This window comes from Desmodus rotundus, chromosome 3 (genome assembly GCF_022682495.2).
Source record: "Desmodus rotundus isolate HL8 chromosome 3, HLdesRot8A.1, whole genome shotgun sequence".
Classification (NCBI taxonomy): Eukaryota; Metazoa; Chordata; class Mammalia; order Chiroptera; family Phyllostomidae; genus Desmodus; species Desmodus rotundus.
Genome location: NC_071389.1, coordinates 19,307,235 through 19,323,550, shown reverse-complemented (window position 1 = coordinate 19,323,550; position 16,316 = coordinate 19,307,235). Strand labels below are relative to the sequence as shown.

Genomic DNA, 16,316 nt, shown 5'->3' with positions numbered 1-16,316 from the left:
GAGAGGCACTCAATCCAGAGCAGGCCCCGCCCCACCTCCACTCTGTCCCTCCCTGTGCCCCTGACTCTGGAGAGATGGCTGGCAGGTGGGAAGAGCAGTGGGTATAGAGACAAGGACTCAGCTCTTGGCTCTGCCTCTTCCTGTCTGCGTGATTTCAGGAGACTCAGATGACTGCCGAGTCCCCTCTGTGAAAGGGGAAGCTTCATACTGAGGCAGCTGCACTGGGCTGTGGGGAGAAGGCACCCTTGGCTGGTAGGATCTGGAGGAGTGTGGCGATGGGTCTGGGCACCATCAGGCAGTGGGGACGCAGAGCTGCGAGGATTCCGGCAGAACCTGGGGACAGGCTGTACCAGGGCCTGCAGAGACAGCTTCTGAGGGGAAAGGACCATTCGGCTCTCAGCAGAGGTCATGGGACCTGCAGGCACGTCCCGCTGCAGGCAGCACCAGGCCTAGAGAGTGGTGTGGGGCTCCGGATGCTCCCACGGTACAGATGGGAACACCAAGGCTCAGCGGAGGAGACCTCAGATCCTCTGAGCCACTCCAGCACCTCTTTTATGTGGTCTAAGCAATGAATCAACATTTAAAATCATTTTTTGAAAAAACATAACTTTTGCCCTCACTGGTGTGGCTCAGTTGGTTGGACACTGTACTGCAGACCGAAAGGTCGCCAGTTCAATTCCCCGGTCAGGACACGTGCCTGGATTGGGGGCGTGAGAGAAGCGATTGATCAGTGTTTCTCTCACACGTTGCTTCTCTCCCTCTCTTTCTCCCTCCCTTCCCCTCTCTCTAAAAATAAATAAATAAAATCATTTTAAAAAACACATAACTTTGCCCTGGCTAGTGTGGCTCAGTGGATTGAGCACTGGCCTGCAAACCAAAGGGTCACTGGTTCAATTCCCAGTTGGGGCACATGCCTAGGTTGTAGGGCAGGTCCCCAGTGGGGGGTGCATGAGAAGCAACCACACATTGATGTTTCTCTTCCTCTCTTTGTCCTTCCCTTCCCCTCTGTCTAAAAATAAATAAACAAAAAATCTTAAAAAAAAACATAACTTTGTTGCAAAAAAATTCCAAAATACAGGGAAAAGTGTGTATATTTAAAAGTAAAAGTTTGCCCATCTCCCTATTCCCTCTCCCTAGAGCGAACTCACAATCATTTGTTGTGTTTCCCTGGCTCTCGACTCTGCATTTACGGTCACACACATTGCGTGTCTCTCTTTTTTGAGCCTTTTTTTTTTTTTTTTTACACAAATGGAACCATACTGTTCTGCAGCTTTTTTTTTTTTTTTTTCCTTCACTTAACAGTTATTGCTTTGGCCATTTTCCAGCAAGATCCAGGCTGGGACAGAGCAGGGCTGTGGGAGCTGGAGAACAAAGGGAGTGTGTGTGTGTGTTAAGTGGGAAACCCAGCGGAGAAACCCCGTCATCGACTCCCAGAGGACTGTGGTATCTGTCTCTAGGCTTGAACTCCCTGAGGCGGGAGCCACACTAACTTGCTCATGACCACATACCCTGCACAAGGCCTGGCACATAGTAGGTGCTCAAGAAACATTTTGTTCAGTGAATTGCATCCCTGTGAAGCCCATCTCCCCAGCCCTGACAAAGACTACCTGGTCTCCATGAGTGTGCTCCTTTCAGTCTCTCATTGCATGTTTATTTCAGCTCCTGCTCAAACGGCATTGACCCCAGATGGACTCTGGAGGTGGGGGCGCAGCTCAGGAAGGGCGGGGAGACCCTCCCCTTAGACAAGTCACTGCCCCTTTCTGCTGTCAGTTTGCTCACCTCCCTAATGAGGGGGTTGGGCCAGCAGATCTCCAGGGGTCCTCCCAGCTCTGTGTCTGTGGCTTCAATCCCACTCCCTCATTTCACGGATGAGGGGCTGAGTCGAGTTTAATTTTGTCAGCTGCGTCAGAAATCCACTGGGAAAAGGGGGGCTTCAGTTTGGGGATGCAGACAAGGCTGTGCCATATACTGAGCACTGACTGTGTGCCAGGCAACGGGCTGAGAGCTTTATGTGCGCTGTCTGACTCCTTAGGACATTTCTAGGCTCAGAGAGGGTGAGAACTCCAGGACTGAGCTGGGGATGGAACCCAGGTCTGCCTGATCCCAAATGGGGAACTCTTCCCAACTCAGCACTCGGTGAACTAAAGTCAGTTAAAAAGATAGTACCAGGCTGGACCGAGCCATTCTCTAGGAACGTCAGTAGCCTCTCTGTCATCATTTCTCAGATACCCTGACTTTCTGTGTCTAAGCCCCATGGTGACAGGCCTGGAGTTTTGGCCAGGAAAGTAGTTGACTTGCAGGATTGGCTGGCAAGGGCTTGGGCACAGGAGACTTCTGATGGGTTTTGTGGCCCCAAGCCCTACCCCCTCCCTGCCCTCTCCCCCAGCCAGCTTCCTGGGGCTGGGGTAGGCCCATCTCCATTATTCATTCCTTGCCCCCCACCTGGTGTTGGGCTCCTGGGGTTGGCAGTCTAGACAGACAAGAGCATCCTACTGAGAACAGAGGCAGCCCTGACTCAGGGCTGAAGGTTCCCATGGCAACTGCATCCCCCCTCAGCTGGCAGCTACCAGATAAATAAATAATCAGGGTGGGGGTGGGGAGGGAAGGGAAGGGGGAGGGGCAGCAGGGGAGCCATGGAGGCTTCACTCTGGAAAGAGAGGGGTGGGTTAGGCTTGAGTTTGGAGGGGAGGGGGGTGGGTGCTGGCATTGCAACGGCCAGGTGAAAGAAGACAGTGGAGGGAGAAAAGTGGCCAGGCGTGGGAGAGGTTCAGCAGATCAGAGAGCCAGGACCTGATGGCAGGCCCAGCATGGAAGTGAGGGAGCAGGGGGAGACCAGGACCTAAAGTTTAGCTCTCTAGCTCATGCAGCTGGACACATCATGGGACCCCAAAACACTGGAAATGGACCAGGTTTGGGCGTGTTTAAGTTCATGATGAGCCATCGATGGGTAGTTGGGTATAAAGGGGCTGGAGGCTGAAACGTGAGCGAGTAGTCAGTGGAGCTTGGGAAGGTGTGTGTTTGCTGAGACTAAGGGAGCGAGAAGAAAGGCCGGGTATTTGATGTTTAGGGGCTTGAGTGCACGGGAGGATGAGCTGCGCTGGGGTGGCCAGGGAGGGTGGAGAGTGCATTTAACCTGAGCACCTGCAGTGAGCCAGGCATGGCCCTAGCCACCAGACACGCAGCGGTGAATGTCGCAGGCAGAAATCCCTGCTCTCGTGGACTTTGCCTTCTAATGCAGGAAAGAGACAGGTAATAGGCTGTGGGTAGTATGTTAATCAATGATAAGTGCCATGGAAAAAATAAAACAAGTGGGGAGGTAGGGAGTTCTGCAGTGGAGTATAAGTTTAAATAATACAACTGTATGAGGACGGTATTGTGAATCACACCCATAGTGTTGGTAAGTAAACTGAGGCACAGGGAAGTTAAGTAGCTTGTCCTAACAGAGTTGTATAAACACCAGTGGCACCAAGATTCTAACCCTGGCTCTGCTCCTAACCTCTGGACCAAACCGTAGCAGCACATGGGCAGAGGAGCGGGTGGCAGGGAGGCTGTGAAGACCTTTAGACCAGAGCATCGAGATAGATAAGGCACTAGCCGGGAGGGGTGAGAGGACGTTTGTTCGTCTGTCTGTTTAATAGGAAAGGCATGTTTAGGAGCCAGTGGGCAGGGAGAGGTTGAGTTTACAGGAGAGAAGGGACCGTGGGTGGTGTGGACACCGGAGGAGACGGAAGATAGGGTTCAGAGTGCGGGAGGAGGTGCTGGCCTCGGTTAGGAGGAGGGTCAGTGCCTTAAACAGAGCAGGTTAGACAGGCGAAGACAGGTCCTCCCAAGAGGGTTGAGGAGAGCAAGAAGATCTGAAAATGGTCATTGGGGAGAGTGAGTTCCCTGGAGAAGGCCAGGAAGTGGTGGGACAGCATCCGGGCGCCTCTTGAGGCCGAGGATTACGTATCCACAGTGAACCCAGCCTGCCTTCCTGCAGCGGCTTCCGCCAGCAGTGCTGGATGCTCCGGAAGCAGAGAAAACTATTCATTGGGTGTATCGAGATGTGGGAGTTTCCTGACACGTGGGATGAAAAGGCGGAGGAGTACGGGGGGAAGTTTGGGTTGCAGGCAAAGCTGATGTTGAAATAGGGATTGTGGGGTCCCAGCAGGTTAAGAGTTGGGGTGTGAAGAACTGGGGGATGGGACAGAGGAGAGCGGTGGGGTAGGAGGCTGATGCTGCAGGCAGGGCCCATCCTTGTGAAGGATGTTGGGGAGCCAGTGGGGTGGTCTGCGTGGGGCTGTTGAACTGGTGACTTTGAAGGCGGGGCACTACAGTTGATGACACAGTCCAAGGGGTGATGACAGATGAGAAGGAACGGAGGGAAAGGTCACGGGAGAGGCGTTTGAGAGACTGAGAGATTGGGGTGCCGATGGAGTGGCCCCAGATGCCAGAGTCAACCAGATATGTGGATGAAACTCGCTTTCAAAGAAGGGGCAAGACCTGGAGGCTGGTGGGTGAGGAGGCCAGCAGTGGGAGAGGGTGGCGAGGCCACAGGGTTGTACGGTTCTGCAAGCAGCTTGGGGACCACAGAGGGCACCCCTCACCTTTGCGCTGGGGGAACATGGGGTGAGAGAAAGAAACAGTCACTTGAGAAGACTGCAGAAAAAGCAGCACACGGAGGTGCAGCGTGCGAGGGGCTGGGGAACCCTCAGGGAAGGACCTGAAGCTGTAGCACACTGACTGCTGTGGGTGGGCTTGCAGGAAAGGGGCAGGGCGGCCAGGTCAGAGGAAGCAGCACAAGGCCTGTGGAGACGGATTGTAGAGAGGACCTTGGGGCAGCCATGTGGGACTTACTCCGTGGGTAGGACCCAGAGAGGATCTTGTTCTCATCTGTCACTCTGCGACTGCGTTCTGGGGACCCATCCTGCTTGTCTGGGTTACAGCATGGCTGGGGACTTGGCAGACTCCGAGACTGTAGAGATCACCCCAAACTCTGGGCTGCCTCTGTAGCAGAGTGACCTGGCCACATTCACGTTTCGAAAAAGGTACTCGACAGGGTGGTGGCCAGCCTGCCTCTCCCAGAGGCCGAGGGAGGAGGCTGCGTCGGTGGCCCACAGAAGCCTCTGTACCCGCTCGCTTTGGAGACAGACCGGAGAAGCTAGAGCTTGACCTGGCTTACAGGCTGACCAGGTGAAAATGTCCCCCGGGTTGATTTTGTCTCTCGGTGTGTGTGCACTGAACGTTTTTGCAAAGGTTTCTGTTGTCTCCACACAGTTCCTGTCGTCCAAGTAAAAAAGGCTCACCGAGGACAGTCATCACCGAGAGTCGCCACAGCCCTAGATATCATTTCTCAGCTGGTGCGACCAGATGGGGAGGCTGTTCCTCCTATTTTGTTGTTCTTATCGGTATTCGTTAATTAGCTGCATATCACTGCGGCACAGCAGGAGTTTTGGAATATTTGATTACTTATGAGACAATGAATCTCAATTTTAAATGTACCATATACACACACACACATATACACCATACATATATATGTACATGTAAGTATATACATGTACTTTAATCTGGCTCTGCACTTACCATTGGAGGGAGAGGTGACATCGTTCGGGCCTGGGTTATAATGCCAACTGCACCGGTTTGGAACCGCCCAGTTTTCCGTCTATCTCCTCTGCTGGACTCTGACCTGCCATAGGGCAGGGACCACGACTTGGTCACATCTGCATCCCGGTGCTAGCACAGGGCCTGCCACCAACCAGACGTCCTGTGACTGAGTAACAGACGGACCCTGGATGGACGAGGCATGTGAAATGTCGGGAGGATGGGTGAGGGCTGTGCTTGGGGGGTAGATGAACAAGTGAGGGGTATGGCGTGTGGCGGTGGAGCGTCACCCAAGAGGGACGGGAACAGCTGTTGGTCCATACTCAGGGGAAAGATGCTGGGCCAGTGAAGAGACTTCCGAGGAAAGGAGGGAATGGTGCTGTAGTTTGAAGACCAAGGAGGATTTGGATACAGGAAAAGGGAAATGAAAGTGGGTCTTCAACTGTTATTTCAACGACTTGGGAGCAGGAGCTGACCTGGAGTAAAGGATTGAACCACCCCCCCCAACTAATAAACCTTCGGTACCAAACTAAGAAGCTTCAACTATTGTCTTCTACTAATTAGCACTATTTATTAAGTCTAATTGTCCGGTAGTTTATGTGATGTCTTCATTTCCTCACAACAACTTCTTGGGGGAGGGACTTTCTATCTTTCTATCTATAGTTGAAGAAATAGGCTCAGAGAGGGAAAGTAATTTGCCCTAAGTCACACAGCAGAGCTACAATTTGAACCTGAGACTTAGTGACTCCAAAACTCCTTTTTTTTGGTTGTGGTCGGGGGTGACTATTTCATGTTGCTCGCTCCATCAGTGAGGTCCCCGAGAACCCAGAGGAGTGCTGAGCAGGGCCGGAGTGGGAATGGGGGTGATGTCATGTCTTATAGGCAGGCATTTCCAGGCAGTGTCTCCCCAGCTACACTGTGAGCCTGGGCAACTCTGTCACAGCCCTTAATCCTCTGGTGGCTCCTTGCCAGGACCAGGTGCTAGCTGAGGTGAGAGCATCAAGCTGGACCCCAAACCACCAGGCCCCCTAAGGTCTAGCAGAGTTGGGGTAGAAAGGAAGATGGAAGAAGGGCAGGAGCTTTGGCAGGGGGAGCAGCCTGGGAGTCTCTCCCCCAAGGTTGGCAGTCCATTGGAGTCAAAACCAGAAGGGCCGTTAGAGGTCATATAGTCCAGCGACCTCTACGTATAGAAGACCCAGCAGGAAGGTGGCCTACCCAAGGTCACCCGTGGTCAATATCAGACTCTCAACCAGAAATATACCTCTTAACTCCCAGGCCACTGCCACCTGGGAAAGGCTATGTGTTGGTGCCAAGATGAGACAGGTGGCAGAGAAAGGCAGAATGGTTGCCTGGCTTTGCCACCAACCTGCTGTGTGACCTTGGGCAAGTCACTTCCCCTCTCTGAGCCCCCTGGTCTCTTTCTCCAAAATGAAATAATGATCTCAGCTCTGCCTTTCTGCCAAGGAGTATCCAGTGAGGGATGAACTTGGAGCGCTTTTTACAATCTGCAAGGCCCTGGGATGGGAGTCACCAGCAAGAGACATGCTGGCGCCACGTGGGTGGGTGCCAGGGTTGAGCCTGCGGCTTCCTGGGCCTCTGCCCAGCCTTGCCATCTGTGTAGTAGCGTCAGCGCCACCCTCTCCTGCCTCCCTGCCAGGAAGCAAGCTTCTGGGGTCTTTCCACTTGGTCAGAGCCTTCCTCCTCTCTCCCCACGCAGACCCTTCTCTCTCCCCTCCCATTTTAGGCAAGACTCTTGGTGGCAAGTGACAGAAATCATCTGACAGAAATCTGTCTTGGTGACAAGTACAGAGAGGGACAATCGTTTTGGGCATGGCTGGATCCTTGATGATGTCACTGGGAACACTCTCCCTGCTTATTCATCATCCTTCCTCACCTTCTCTCTGTCCCTTAGCTTTGGTGACTCTCAGGAGTGGGGCATGCAGTGCGTTCCCATCTCTGAACAGATCAGCCTGTGTGGAGTATTTGGTTAAGCTCCAGTCACAAGCCCACTGTGGAAGTTGGAAGTGGGCTGAGCCCCACCGAAGCCACATGGACTGTGAGGGAGGCAGCTTCCAAAACAGAGACATGGGTTCTGTCCCTTGAGATCAATAAGTACCCTTGGCACCTTTGTTCCTAAATGTATCCGCTGAAAGATTGAAGTAGGGGCTCCTAGAAAGGGAGTGTTGATTGCATTGTGTATCAGTTAGCTTTTGCTGTATAACAAATCACTCCAAAATGTATTAAAAGAATCATTTTACTCAGCTCATGATTCTGTGGGTCAGCTGGGAGATCTTCTGGTCTGGGCTATGAGTCTGTGTTCAGCTGGTGGGTTACCTAGCACCTGAGTGAGCTACTGTGGCCTTACTATGATGGTTGACTAGTGGCCAGCTGGGGTGCCTTGGTGCCCCTCCACATAGCCTTTCATAATCCAGCAGGTCACCTCTGTGTTACAAGTGTAGCAAGTGCGCAAGCTCCAGTGTACGAGCATTTTTCAAGCCTTCACTTGCTTGGAGTTTGCTTACTTCCTGTTGGATAAAGCAAGTCACGTGACCAGAGACAGGGTTAGTGTGACTGGGCTCTGCCAAAGAGCATGGAAACAGGAAGAATTTGAGGACAATTTTGCGATCTCCCTAACAGCTCCCTCAGAGAAGGGAAGTAAAAAATAAATCTCTTTCTCTGTGGCCCACAGATCCCATAGGCCTGGGCAACCTCCAGAGAGGGGGACCTTGGAAGTGGTGGCTCACACCCAGCAGCTACCCCGGGGCCTCCAGGGCCAGGGCTCAGCCCTTGGGCAGGACTGGGGGAGGAGTCTGGATCCTGACTCCCCCCACTGAGAGCCTCACATTAGGAAGGTGCCAGAGGGAAGGGCCTCTTGGCAGGGAGGCAGGTGTTCTGAACCCTGGCTCCCATCTCCCTTCAGCGTCCCCCCAAAGTCATGAACAGGGTTCATTCCGCGCCCCATCCTATAGACTTGCCCCACCTCCTAGCATCCGTCTGGTACTGCGGGGCTGGGATGGCTCTGAGATTTGTGCACAATCAGGCCGTGTGCCTCCTTACTGCTATAGCTGATGCCACCTCCTCCACAAGGTCAAGGAGGAGTCCCCGTCCTCCCCTTTTAGCGGGTGACGTGGCCTCAGTTGGCTCTTTCCCACAGGTGGCGGCACTGGAGCGGCAGATCTTTGACTTTCTGGGCTACCAATGGGCTCCCATCCTAGCCAACTTCCTGCACATCATGGCCGTCATCCTGGGCATCTTCGGCACAGTGCAGTACCGCTCCCGGTACCTCATTCTGGTATGGCTCCCGTGGCCCCTCCCCAGCCAACCCCTTCTTCTTGCTCCCACATGTCTCCCTGGCTCCTCCAGCCACTATTGCCTCCCACCCTGGACGCCCAGACCCTGCTCTGTTTTGCCTCCAGCCCTATTGGTATGATGCCCAAATGCCAGTGCTGCTTTGTTCAGAGGAGGCAAGGTGGATATTTTTCCTAAAGAGTTTCCTAGGGAAAAAATCCAATTGTTAACATGATATACGCCTGCTATGGGTGACACACTCTGCCGAGAGTCTCAAGTGCTTTACTGAATCTTTACAACAGCTCTGCAAGGTTTATTGTACCATCTGCGTTTTCTAGATGAGGAAATGGGTCTCAGAAAGGTTATGACGCTGCCTAAGGTCACACAGCTAATTGGTGGCAGAGCCAGGACTGGAGCATCAGCTCCAAAGCTCCTGCCACGTCACCATGCTGCCTCAGAAAGCCGGTGGGAGGAAGGGGCCTTGTCTTGTTTAGTTTCTCCAGTTGTTTCAGGAAAGCTTGGCTTTTGTCCCTTGTTTTCATCAAGAATATGGTCTAGCCCTGGCTGGTGTGGCTCAGTGGTTGAGCGCCAGACTGCAAACCGAAGCGCTGCTGGTTTGATTCCTTGTCAGGGCGCATGCCGGGGTTGTGGGCCAGGTCCCCACTTAGGGGTGTGAGAGAGGCAACCGATCGATGTTACTCTCCCTTGCTCTCTGTCTAAAAATAAATAAATAAAATCTGAAAAAACAAACAAAAAGAATGTAGTCTAGCCCTATCCAGGTGGCTCAGTTGGTTGGAGCATCATCCTACACACCAAAAAGGTTGTGGGTTCAATCCCTGGTCAGGGCACGTGAGGGAGGCGATTGATCCATGTTTCTCTCTCACATGGATGTCTCTCTCTCTCTCTCTTCCACTCTCTCTAAAATCAGTAAATATATCCTTGGGTGAAGATTTGAAAAAATATATGGTCAACAGCGGCTTTGCGGTCAGTACCTGTACACCCATCCCAAGAGTGGATGGTGTCCCTGGCTCCTTCTGCCTGCTTCCGTTTTCTAAGTCCTGGTCCTTAATGGTCTCTGTCAAACTCCTGTTTTCAGCTCACGTTTGTCCCCTGCTCTTCCTCAGTGACCCATTCACACACCTCTCCTAGGGAAAAAGCTCCTCATGTTTACTACAGAAATGCTTGAGCCCTAGAGTAACAAAGACACACAGTGCCCCACTACCACCAGAAACCACTAGCACCCCTCAGGGCTTCTGCCCACCTGCCACGGGTTCAGCTCCTAGAAGCTGGGCGAAGAGGGTCCTTCCAGAGTTTTCTCTCATCTGAGCGAGATTCGAGAACTCTCTCTCCAGTTCCCCGAAAGCCCCAGGCACCCGTGTAGACAGCCCTGTCTGCCAGGTGGCGGCCGCTGGAATTGCAGGCATAGGGCTTGGATGGAAATAGCCCGTTTTTCTCCAGCTCTTTGCCGTGTCTAGGGGACACTGTTCTCTGCTGAAAAGGTAGTATTAGCTACCCAAGGACTTGGTTTGCGTGCCAGCCCTATCTCTTTCTAGCTGTGTGAGCTGGGAAAAAAGACCCTTTCTAGGCCTTAAAGTAGTCATCTCTGAAGAGAGGACATTGCCTTCCCTGCAGGGCTGTTGTAAAGACTGAATGGGTATAAAAATGATTTGTAAACTGTTCTCAGTGCTCTATGAGTGACGTATGGTCATAACTTCCCCTGCAAATGTCTTCTCAGTCCATTTAGATCTGTTTCCGTGCACATACCCCAAACCCACTCCACCAGGCCCCACCCTGACGGCACCTCTGTTTTCCCCAGTATGCAGCCTGGCTAGTGCTTTGGGTTGGCTGGAATGCATTTATCATCTGCTTCTACCTGGAGGTTGGACAGCTGTCCCAGGTAAGCCTCAAGCCTGGCAGTGCCAGAAGGCAGAGCCTGACCTTTCGCATCCCCCACCCTTAGGGCCCCCAGGGTGGTGTGGGTCTGGGGGTATCATCTCTTGAAAAAAACCTCCCTGTACATGTCCAAATAATCTGTGTTCCATCCCCCACCCCACAGTTTTGTTTCTAGTCCCCTCTGCACTTCTCAGACACAAATGATGATGGAGCCGATAAGGGTGAAGATCAGTCTGTGTGAAGATGGGCCAGGGTCCCACTTGATAGCAAGCTCAATAGGGAGCCCTGGCTGGCGGAGCTCAGTGGATTGAGTGCCGGCCTGCAAACCAAAGGGTCGCCGGTTCAATTCCCAGTCAGGGCACATGCCTGGGTTGCAGCCCAGGCCCCTGTGGGGGAGGGGGGTGCGTGTGAGGGGCAACCACACATTGATGTTTCTCTCCCTATCTCCCTTCCTTCCCTTCTCTAAAAATAAATAAATAAAATCTTAACAAAAACAAGCTCAGTAGAAACCAGCAGTCTGTGGTGGCCGAGAAAGCTACTGTAAGGCCCCATGCATGTTCAGGGAAAATCCCATGCACTTTCTACTGTTTAGACCTCGGAGATTTGAGCCCAGTGCCAATCAATATTTTTCAGAAGAGAAAGAGAGTAAGTCGAGTTTGTGCAGGAAAAATTAAACAGACCATGTCACATGGAGAAATGTCGAAGTAAGTAGGAGTATTTAGCTTTGAGATGAGCAAGCCCAGAGAGCACAACCTTCATTTTTAGACATGAAGAAGGCAGCAGGTGTGAATGAGAGCATCGGGTTTGTAGTTTGACCCTAGGAGATTTGCATCCCAGCTCTAATATTTCTAGCTGTGTGACCTTGGGCAAGTGTTTTACCCTCTCTGATCTTCAGTTCCTCATCTAGTAAGTAAGTGTAGATAAGAACAACTCCAGCTTCCTTTGGTTGCTGAGGGGATAGACGAGATCACACACCTCAGTGCTTGACACCTGTCGGAACGCAGTGGGTATTTGTTAGCGGCCTATGTGAGTGAACCGACCGAGGAACACGGGGATGCACACCGCGGATAGTGGCTTCTGATCTATGCCAGCCCTTTCTGCATTTCAAATAGGGAGACTGAGGAACAAAGAGGGAAGAAGTTTGCCCAGGGTCACATATAGAGAGAGCATTGGAGAGGCTGGACGGGCTGCGAAAGGACCTGTATGAAGATTTCAGCAATGGCTGGAAAATTGTACCTGGTCACTGTTACCGCCCTTTCCAGCCCTGAAGTTCTGGGGCTCCTATGAGTACCACCAGTCCCTTCTGTCGTTGATGGAAGAGTGAGGCCTGCATGGTCATCGGGCGCCACCTACTGGCCAGATGTGGATCTGCAGAGACAGACTCCCCAACCACCCCCCACTCCCATGCCCTCTACAAATCAAGCCAGGGGAGTCCAGATGTTAAGTGGGCTTTATATACAGTCTCCTGGGACTTGGGGAGGATCCCCCCACCCCAGCTCAATATTCTAGGCCTCTGCCCCCAGGACCGGGACTTCATCATGACCTTCAACACATCCCTACACCGCTCCTGGTGGATGGAGAACGGGCCAGGCTGCCTGGTGACACCTGTCCTGAACTCCCGCCTGGCCCTGGAGGACCACCATGTCATCTCTGTCACCGGCTGCCTGCTCGACTATCCCTACATTGAAGCCCTCAGCAGCGCCCTGCAGATCTTCCTGGCTGTGAGTCTTCCTGTCTCCCCAGCTCACAACACCCGCAAAAGTGGAATCTGCAAACCCCTTTGTTTAGCCCTAGTTAAGAAGGGCCAAACCTAGGTCTTCCAGCCTGCTTGTGCTTCCGCCCGACTCTGTTTCCGTACCCTGTACCTCCTCCCTTCACCCCTGCCCCAGCCCCCTTCAGGGAATGAGCAGACTTAATGAATAGAATGAGGCATCAACCCCATGGGTCAGTGCTGGGTTTAAATCTCCAATATACCCACTGTGTGGCCTTGCCATCTCCCAACTTGTTTCCTTGGTCAAAAAAAAAAAAAGGAATGACAGGCCCCAGCCGGGCACCTCAGTTGGTTAAAGCATTGTCTCAATATGCCAAGGTTGTGGGTTCAGTCCCCGGTCAGGACACGTACAAGAATCAACCACTGAAGGCATAAATAAGTGGAACAACAAACTGATGTTTCTCTTTTTAAAATCAATTCAAAAAATAAAATATGCTTTCCGTGTATTACAAAAAAGGGGGGATGACAATATCAACCAAAAGGAGTTGTAAAATTACAATAAGAATGGCTCCAAGATAACAATAGTTCCCATTTCTAGAAGGGCCAGCCCTTTACATATACAAAGGCACTTTACACATACAAAGTCACACGATTCTCTTTCCTCTTAACAAGCCAGTAAGGTGCCCAGATCCAACTGGGGAAACTGAGGCTCCAAGAGGTAAAAGAATTAGTTGTCCAAAGCTCACACTCCCGGAACGGAGATTGGAACCAAGTATGTTTGACTTTAAGGCCCAGTCGTTAACTTGAAGTTGCCTCGTCCTCTTCCTCCCGCAGCTGTTCGGCTTTGTGTTCGCCTGCTACGTGAGCAAAGTGTTCCTGGAGGAGGAGGACAGCTGTGAGTGGGCGGCGCCCCTGGGGACGCGGTAAAACCTGGCCGCAGGCCTCAGCGCGCCTTCAGCACCCTGGACAGGGCCCCGAGCGGCCTCAGTGGGAGGGAGCCTTTGGACAGCCATTCAGGGAGGGAAGAAGAGGCGGCAGGGGTGGGTGAGGGTTTGCATAGCCAGCCCATTCCGGGCTGAGGGCCAGATGTCCAGGAGTCCAGTTCAAGGCCCCAGCACCACCCCCTACCCTCCTCTCTTAGACCCTGCCCCTTGCAGGGGCTCTACTGGACTAGTCCCTGTGAGGCACTGACCAATCCCAGGGTTTCCACGCCTCCATCCCCTTCTCTTAAGTGGCTCGAGCCCTGTCCCCAAGAGACTTCTTCCTTAAGGCTGCCCCGCCCCCCACTCTCTCTATCTTCCTAGGGTCGGCTGGGAACTGGCCGAGCTCCTCCAAGTCCTCACCCGCCTAGGCCCATCCCTCAGGCAGCAAAGCCCCACCCCTAAGGCCCTTAACTTGGTGTACCCCCAGATTCTTCCCTTTCAAAGACCAAGCCTCCTATAACTCGCCCGCAACAGGCCCATTTGTAACCATGTGCCACCTCCCCTTCTGCAGTTGACTTCATCGGTGGTTTTGATTCCTACGGATACCAAGCGCCCCAGAAGACGTCGCATTTACAACTGCAGCCTCTGTACACGTGGGTCAAGGCTCTGGGCAGGGTGGGGTGGGGAACCTGGGCGTTAGTGTCGGGGTAAAAGGGGAGGGGTGTGGGAAGAGCAGCCGGGGCAATCTGCCCTCTTATTTAAGGGTCCACTTTCCTAATCTGCCTTTGTTTCCTGCAGGTCGGGATAGCTTCTGCCCCGCACCCACCCCGGCGCCTCGTGCTTTGTGGCTAGACTGACAGCTGTGGCTAAGAGCTCCAGCCAAGATAGCAGGCGCGCCCCCTGGCGGCTCGCGGGCCGACTGCAGCTTGCGCGGCTTGATTAAGGTCTACTGCAGACTTGGACTTGGCCCTTCACAGCCTGGACTTCAGGGGTGGGGCGGGGTGGGACAAGGGAGGGGAATCTGGAGGTTTGTATTTTTTTTATCTCAGCCTTGGCGCAAGCTGGGGCCTCCCTCCCTTCTCCAGCCTCTCCCTTTCAACCAGCACGCAGCATCTGTCCACCGTCCAAGAGTAAAAGCAGGGTGGACAGACTCATCCCATCTCACCACGCCCACTCACCAGCTCTGAGCAAGGTTACCGGGCACTAGGAGCAGGAGTCCTGGGTTCCAGTCGCAGCTTCATCACTGACTCTGTGTGACAACTGGCAAGGCCCTTGCCCTCTTTGGTCCTCAGTTTCCCCACCTCAAATGATTAAAAATATCCCTTAGCAGATGGAGTGCTTTCCAGCCTTCTCTCTCATTTGACTCTCAGTTCCCTGGGTTAGGCTAGGATCATAATCCTGATAATCCCCATTTTGCAGATAAGGAAACTGAGGCCCAGAGATGTGAAGTGATTTGCTTTGAGGCCACACAACTAGGCTTTTGGTGGAGGCAGGCCTTGAATACAGTGGACTTTCTGTAGTTTCAGCCTCCAAAACCCAGTGTCTGGTCTCTGAATTCCATTTTCAAGCCCCTTTCTAGTTTGGGCACTCTAGAATCCACGTGATCTACGCCACATTTACACGTCACTGCCACCACTTGCCAATGTCTCTCGTAAAGCAATACACCCGTTCTCTTGTCGGGAGCCAGACATACAGAGCCCAGAGCCCTGAATCCAGCCTGACCCACAGGGAAGCCTTCCTAGACTAGGCTTCTGTCCACCCTTGGCAAACATTTCTAGCTCCAGGAAAGGGGGTCCGTAACTCAGTCTCCACACCCCCTTCCAGGTCCCTGAAGCTGCTACCCCCATGATCCTGTACCCCCTCAGCAATTCCACCAACCCCCAACAGCTCCATCCACCTCATCATTTGGAAGACCTATGGTTTGAGAGTGGAAAAGGGCTGGTCAGCACTGCTGGTCACCAGTGCTCACAGGTCACTAGTATTTATGACCACTCCAATGTCCAGCAGTTCTGAAGATGCAGAACGGAGGTGTGGGGCATGGTGAGAGGTCAGGAGGGCCAGCACCCTTCCTTTAGAGCAAGTAGAAATGACAGCTTATTCTCCCCACCTCCTTCCACAGACATTCCTTAGCACCCTGCATCCTGTGCCCTGGCTGATGAGTCCAAGGGCAGGAGGATCAGGCCTCAGCTTCCCAGTCTGTGAAATAGGAGGGGCCCTGGCTAAGGAAGGAGGGTGGGAGGCATCAGGGAACTGGGGGGAAGTGCAGGCAGTGTGCACACCTGAGCCCCATCATGGTGACACCCTCCAATCTAGTATTCCCTACTGTTTAAGGATAAGACATCCTGAGCTCAGACTGCACCCCACCATCCCAAATGCAGTTCTGTTCCAGGGGTCACCAAGGAACTGCAGTCCCAGATGGTCAGCCTGGTTAACCGACGGCTGCAGCTCAAGGTGCGGCAACTCCCTTCAGGCTTGGCTGCTGCCCTTCCACTTGGCCAACTCCTGCCTCCAGTCCTCCCTTCCCCCACCCACAGCCAGCTGTCATCTCACACCCACTCCCCAAACCCCCTTCTACTCAAGGGGTTTAGCCACTGGTGCTTTGAAAGCCTTTTGTTTTTATAAGACGGTTTTTGCAAGGCAGCCAAGTTCTCACTGGGGTCTTGCACGGCAGGGAGTGTTCCCCTGGTTTCTGTGCAGGTGGGTTGATTAAAGATGGTGTTTTCTTCTCTATCTTCCTGTCCTCCTGCCCTGTGAGTCAGCAGGGTCCCTGCATGAGGGTGGGCAGGGGCTGGAAGTCAATGTCATTGTCATTATCAAACATTCCTGGGGCACTGGCCTGTTCCTCTGATTGGCTGTGTAGCTTTGGGCAAGTTACTCTCCTCTTTCCTGGTCCATAAAATGCAAAGGCAGGACTGAAT

At 53.0% G+C, this 16,316-nt stretch overlaps 1 protein-coding gene across 2 annotated transcripts in view; it reads left to right on the top strand.

The window, feature by feature from the left end:
• Positions 1 to 16,108, top strand: part of NKAIN1 (sodium/potassium transporting ATPase interacting 1) — a 42,108-nt gene extending 26,000 nt beyond the window's left edge. The window contains exons 2-7 of one of the 2 annotated variants that reach the window (XM_053921763.2): positions 8,738 to 8,875; positions 10,688 to 10,768; positions 12,288 to 12,485; positions 13,310 to 13,370; positions 13,970 to 14,051; positions 14,197 to 16,108. In XM_053921763.2, the coding sequence (XP_053777738.1) occupies positions 8,738 to 8,875; positions 10,688 to 10,768; positions 12,288 to 12,485; positions 13,310 to 13,370; positions 13,970 to 14,051; positions 14,197 to 14,206 (570 nt within the window). In that variant the 3' untranslated portion in view covers positions 14,207 to 16,108. Of the gene's footprint in view, positions 1 to 8,737; positions 8,876 to 10,687; positions 10,769 to 12,273; positions 12,486 to 13,309; positions 13,371 to 13,969; positions 14,052 to 14,196 lie in introns of both variants that reach the window. The other variant, XM_053921764.2, reaches the window with a different exon arrangement.
• Positions 16,109 to 16,316: the final 208 nt, after the last annotated feature.